The 6,933-nt window shown below is 38.9% G+C and overlaps 1 protein-coding gene across 2 annotated transcripts in view; it reads right to left on the bottom strand.

Moving 5' to 3' along the window:
* Positions 1–3,301: 3,301 nt before the first annotated feature.
* LOC110000730 (protein EFR3 homolog B-like) overlaps positions 3,302–6,933 on the bottom strand; it is an 18,799-nt gene continuing 15,167 nt past the window's right edge. For both annotated transcript variants that reach the window (XM_065951874.1, XM_020656074.3), the window contains 9 exons: positions 6,799–6,874; positions 6,127–6,288; positions 5,907–6,038; positions 5,759–5,826; positions 5,385–5,518; positions 5,119–5,210; positions 4,860–4,908; positions 4,323–4,426; positions 3,302–4,238 (listed from right to left, as the gene is read on the bottom strand). In XM_065951874.1, the coding sequence (XP_065807946.1) occupies positions 4,104–4,238; positions 4,323–4,426; positions 4,860–4,908; positions 5,119–5,210; positions 5,385–5,518; positions 5,759–5,826; positions 5,907–6,038; positions 6,127–6,288; positions 6,799–6,874 (952 nt within the window). In that variant the 3' untranslated portion in view covers positions 3,302–4,103. The remainder of the gene's footprint in view (positions 4,239–4,322; positions 4,427–4,859; positions 4,909–5,118; positions 5,211–5,384; positions 5,519–5,758; positions 5,827–5,906; positions 6,039–6,126; positions 6,289–6,798; positions 6,875–6,933) is intronic.

The raw sequence follows: 6,933 nt of genomic DNA, 5'->3' as shown, positions 1-6,933 counted from the left end.
CTTTATGCCTAACATTATATTCATTTATACATTTAAATAACCTCACCACACCTTATTTGTTCTGGCCCCTCAACTACTCAACAAACAGCATATCTGAATACTTCACATTAAAGGAAAGTGAAAACATGTCTCACACTCAACTAGTGTCTCTACTGATGACCCTGTGACTACACCTCTGGGACTCTTTAACTCACTGCAGGAGGCGTGGCCTGACTTCACACTCATCATCAAGATCACATACACCTGGAGCTCATTCACCCTCTCACCCTCTCTCAGCCTGCCCAACATTTCAACATTTCTTTCTTTACTTTATTATCTTACTTCATCACTGATCACCATGACTGTCTAATCATTATTTCTTTCAAACTAAACTCTTATTTTTCCTCCTGACTCACAGTCCAACACACCACATGCTTAACTATTCTTTAACCTTCTTTATTATCAAAACATGATAAACTGTCAATAAACAAACAAACTCTGACATACTATACATTAACCTTTATTTAAAATATTCCTGTGCACAATCTGAAACTATATATATATATATATATATACACTAACAAACCTAATCCTCATTCTCACAGTTAATTACGCTATTACCTTACTTTCCTGCCACTCTATAATTTAATAACATCCACATCTTCCTCTATGTTCCACTTCAATAAAACACAGATCTCTTGAACTCTCCATTTAAATCCTCTTCTCTGAACTTCCTCCACCAGACTCGTCCTGACAGGAAACCAACATCAACAGGTGTGCTGACTGATCAACCAACTCACCTCCCTCGTGCCTCCTTCTGATTGGTCCAGTAACTACAGACAATAATTATGTTCATTCAAATTCATAAAAACTTTATTTATTCCCAGGAAACAATCCAAACACACATGGAGCAATATCATGTAATAACAAAATGACAATAAACAAAGTTCATACATAAAATACAACAAACACATGATGAGACACTAACAACACAACACAAATGTAAACAAACCCAGAACAAAATAAATGAGAATTCAACAACACCTCTCCTTCCATCCTCACTCACTCACAATGTAAGACCCTCCTCACTCACTCAGTGTACTACACTCCTCACTCACAGGGGTCTGTACTCAGGAACACCACACTGTAACACTCAGGATACTATATATTTATAAATAATAACATTATCATTTCATATCAAGTTATTCATGTGCACCACACTGATGTAACAATTAATTAAACACAACACAGAATCTTCAGAACCACTTTTATATTTCTATTCCTTTTCTAACTTCTATTTTTAACAAATAACAACAAACACTTGAAATTAATCAAACAAAAGCCCACAATTAAAGTAAACAAAACACACCTTCAATTCATAGATTCTTACAGGCACCTTTTACCCTCCATACAGCTTCATTATTCTAAAGTCTAACATATTGACAATCATAGCTTTAATAAACACCTTTATTTTTTAAATTAAATACATGAATCCAAACCTGACACAAAATATTAAAACATTTTTCATTTTCCATTCTCAAGTGAAATATTACTGAACTAGACAAATCAATAACCTACCAGTCTGTCATACATCTCCATGACTCAATAAAACACCATCCACTCAAATTATACAACAACCACATTTATTTACATGATTTTTTTTTCTTTTTCTACATACAAATCCACACTCACACACGCGTTCATGTCACAAACTTTTGTAGTGAATTGTCCTCATTGTCTTATCTGCTCTACATACTGTATGTCCTCTTTTCATCTATTTCTATGTTTCCAATATTTATATATAATTTACAATTAGATACATTTTATTTCTGACACTAAATATTCTTACTTAGTTACTTTTACTGTATTTTATTTTAACTTTCTTTAATCTCTTACAGTGACCTTTTCAAAGAAACCCTCATGTGTTTCTACCTCACCTACACATGTGGTTTATTTTTTATTACTTTTCATTTGCTATTTCACTCTTCTTTACAAAAATGTGCAAATAAACTCAACTCAATACTAAACATTCCCAATTATCTTCATATAAATCCATACACCAAACACATTACACACACTACAGTTATTTCTCATGTGTGTGCAGAATGTGTTTGAGGACAAATCCTACCACACCATTCACCCACACAGCCACACTTCACACCTAAAGAGACAATCTTCATCACTCTTTTCAACTTCCTCTTTTAGCTGACCATCTTCTTTGCTCCAGCAATGTTTCCTGACCTGTTCAAAGACACATAATAAGATCACAAGTCTCCTCAACTTGGGAACAACAATGTAATCAAATCTTCTATTGTGTAAGTCTCACCACTGATGAGTCCTGAAACGTTCCCCCTCTTCCTCCTTCTCCACAGCAGCAGCACATCACATACTCAACAGCTTCAAGTGTCAGTTAAGTCCAGCTTTGTGTCCAAGGTTCAAAACACAACTTTTAACTTTGACAAATTCTCCATGACTGTTTCAGGAAAACCTGTGTCCTGCTCCCTTCTCATTGACTCCTTGATTATTTCAATCACCTAATTAGTTCACCTGGAGAAAGGAGGTAGATGCCTCTTGGCTGCAGACTCCATCCAATTGGCTCAGGTGATTTCAATCACACATTCTGTTCTTCATGCTATTTCAGCAGTGTTACATAAAACCCTCACAGAGGACCTCTAAGACCCTCCTCCCTCACAGTGTAGGACCCTCCTCCCTCACAGTGTAGGACCCTCCTCCCTCACAGTGTAGGACCCTCCTCCATCACAGTCTACGACCCGCCTCACTCACAGTGTAGGACCCTCCTCCCTCACAGTGTAGAACCCTCCTCCTCCCTCACAGTGTAGGACCCTCCTCACTCACAATGTAGGACCCTCCTCCCTCACAGTGTAGGACCCTCCTCCCTCACAGTGTAGGACCCTCCTCCATCACAGTCTAGGACCCTCCTCCCTCACAGTGTAGGACCCTCCTCCCACACAATGTAGGACCCTCCTCCCTCACACAATAGGACCCTCCTCCCTCACAGGGGTCTCTACTCACATAAACCCCCTGTGAGGACTCCAGCCTGTAATATATTTCTGTGTCATATTAAAGTCAACTCGCTTGTTTTGATTAAATACCAGCAGCTCTTGTCCTCTCACTTCTTCTTCTTTGTCTAACATTTCATTCTATTCATAGACATTCTGTAACTCTAGTCAACAACAACAACAACAACAAATACACCTACCACAACAAGTGAGAAGCACACTCTTTACTCACCGGCCAATAAGAAGCTCTGAACCAGCCGACTCTCACCCTGACTGACTGAACAAACAGAGACAGACAGAGACAGCTTTTCAGATTTATTCATTTGTATAAATAACATTCATTATACAAAACATAAAGAAATGTTTACAACCTTTCTGTTCTTCATCCTCTTCACTTTCAGAGTACACACTTCAACATTTAACAGTCTCAATAATCAAACCACCATGTCACACAGGAAACTTCACTCCACACATCTTTACACTGTTACATTCAAAAGAGACCCCCCTAACCCAAAGCCCCTCAACACTTAGCCTAAACACTGCCTCCTATTGGGTAAAACCTGTAAACAGGAAACTGAGCAAGAACTCGTAGTAACAAAATAAAACCTCCCTGGATCAGATCATGTAATAAAAGAAGTAAAACATTAAACTCACTAAATAAAGAAAAACAAACAAATTAAATTAAAATAATTTATTTCTTCACTCCGCTCTCAAACATTAAACACAACAACAAGTGAACATCAAGACATTCTTTTTTATACACAGATCAAATATGAATCAATAATTTAAATCACAGAAACAATATATTATATTCTGACAAAAACAAAACTAAATATTTGAAATCATCAAAAACAATTAAAGTGCTCATGTGACTCTCCATCCTTTCTTTCATAACATACCTCCTCGTCTCCTCTCCTATCTCCCTACCTCCTCATCTCCTCTCCTACCGTCTTCTGTCCTCTCCTGCGTCCTTGTCTCCTGCATCCTGCCTTCTCTCCTACTTCCTTGTCCCTTCTCCTACCTCCTCATCTCCTCTCCTACCTTCTTGTCTCCTGCATCCTGCATCCTGCCTCCTTCTCTCCTCTCCTACCTGGATACTGAACACTAATAAACACAGAGGTCAGGGAACTTCATCTCGTAAAGCGGCGTGGAGCGCGGCTGCGAGTGACCGGACGGTGAGGGAGGAGGACGTATGATCAGGTCGAACACCTCGTTCAGTTTGGACTGAAGCAGCGACGTCTGCACACACAGAAACTTTATTAACACACACAGACACAGACAAACCTTCAGTCTGTCAGGTCACAGGTCAAAGGTTAGACTCACCCGGGCGCCACAGTGAGCAGCGATCTCCTCAAACGGAGCCGTCTGAAACTTCTCCACCAGCAGCATCCTCCTACGCTCCTCCTCCTCCACACTCCCCCGATCCTCTGCACAAACAACTTCACAAGTCACACACTCCATCCACTTCAAACACTTCACTCTTTCAATTCTTCATCACTCTCAAAACTGTATTCAATTTAATCCATCTTCTTGTTTTTAGGATCTTTGATTTTCAACATATTTATCTCCAGTCGAGCTGACGTCAAACATTTTTAAGGTCAACTGTAGAAATGTCTGGATGAAAAAACTAAAGAATCCCAAAGGGAACAAACATTTTCATTTTCAGGACAACAACAAAACCAGCAATTTCTCTTTTCTTTCTCAACTTCTTTCCATCATAACCTCCAGGTTTACCCATGAAAACGACTTCATGACACACGTGGACAAAACACCTGACTTGAACTCTTCATCACAACAACACAGAATGTCCTCTCAAGGCTTCTGTACTCAACTACCAAAATAACAACAAACATCACTTACCGATCGTGTTCTTCAACGTCTCAAAAGTGATCTGCTCCATCTCAGGCCTCTGCAGCTCAGACACACAGAGACAGGTGTAATCAGAACAGACACACACACACACACACACACACACACACACACACACACACACACACACACACACACACACACACACACACACACACACACACACACACACACACACACACACACACACACACACACACACACACACACACACACACACACACACACACACACACACACACACACGTACCTGCTGTGTGTCAGAGCCATTCTGAAGGTTCATATCTATCTGCAGAGAGACAACATCTCCAATACTCTTCCTCTTAGACAGACGATCTTCATCTGAAATAAACACACACACACACACACACACACAGTCTGAACACCTGCAGTCCACATCAACCATTGACTAAACACTGTATAGCGCCCTCTTTACTTTATCAAAGACTTTATTTAAACACTTCTAAAGAATATATTATGTCTCTGTGTGTCTGTGTGTGTGGTGTCTGTGTCTACCTGTCAGCTGAGGTGTGTACGGTGTATTGAAGCGGTCGTCATGTGCGCTGTAACTGCTTCCTGTCAGAGCCTCGCAGATCTCAGATTGGACGAACAGAAAGTCTTCACCCACCTCCAGCTCACCATCTGGCAGACTGACACACACACACACACACACACACACACACACACACACACACACACACACACACACACACACACACACACACACACACACACACACACACACACACACACACACACACACACACACACACACACACACACACACACACACACACACACACACACACACACACACACACACCATTTATAAACTGTACATTACACATCATGAAAATGAAAAACTTTAAAGTGTGTAATTGTTTGTGTACCTCGGGTTTTCACAGAACACGTCATGGGGCAGCAGGTGAGGAGCGTCCTTCTGTCGGCGCTCTATCACCTGCACACACATGGACAGGAAGTTGATATATTTGATATTCAGACGGCAGATAAGCCAATCAGAAAGACTGGACTCCTCACCTGTGTGACATGTTCCTGCAGAGGAGGAGGAGGACCGAGCTGAGACAGCAAGTGGAAGAAGACGGCGCAGAGTGCATGAACACCGCAACGGTTCAACACTGACAGACGCTCCTGATTGGACAACGCCAGCTCCTAATCCAGCCAATCACAACAGACACAGTTCAACACAGACAGGACGATACATGACAGATAGTTTTATGACAAGTGAAGGTCTGTTCACCTGCAGAGCAAGCACCAGCCGGATCAGATCAACCACCAACTCCTCATTTGACAGCTCCACACTGAGGACAGCCAATAGGGTGATGAGAGCCTGATAGTGGCCCCACCCACTACTCTCCTCCTTACAGGTGAGGTACACGTGCCTGTAGAGACGCTGAGCATGCTGCAAAACATTAAAGTCACTCCATAAATCAGTCTTTACACAATAATATAATATAATATCATAATAAAATATAATAATAAAATATAATAATATAATAATAAAATATAATCATACAATAATATAATGTAATAATAAATATAATAATATAATAATCAAATATAATAATCCAATATAATATAATATAATAAGAAAATATAATAATAATATAATATAATATGATAATAAAATATAATAATATAATAATAAAATATAATATAATAATAAAATATAATAATAAAATATAATAATATACTATATTAACAAAATATAATATAATAATATAATATAATAATAAAATATAATAATATACTATATTAACAAAATATAATATAATAATATAATATAATAATAAAATATAATAATATAATATAATAATATAATAATATAACATCATAATATAATATAATAATTCTCACACTTCAGAAACAACATTTATCATAAAGTCAATATGCAGGTGTGTTTCATTCTCACCTTCCTGATGAACAGAACGTCCTGACGAGAGCATCTGTCCTCCTTCAGCTCCAACAGGGAAACATCAAACGTCACACTGGAAACACACACACACACACACACACACAAACACACACACACAAAATACAAAGTTAT

The sequence above is a fragment of the Labrus bergylta genome, chromosome 24, assembly GCF_963930695.1.
Source record: "Labrus bergylta chromosome 24, fLabBer1.1, whole genome shotgun sequence".
NCBI lineage: Eukaryota > Metazoa > Chordata > Actinopteri > Labriformes > Labridae > Labrus > Labrus bergylta.
The sequence above is the reverse complement of the archived record's forward strand: the minus strand, read 5'-3'. Positions and strand labels throughout refer to the sequence as shown.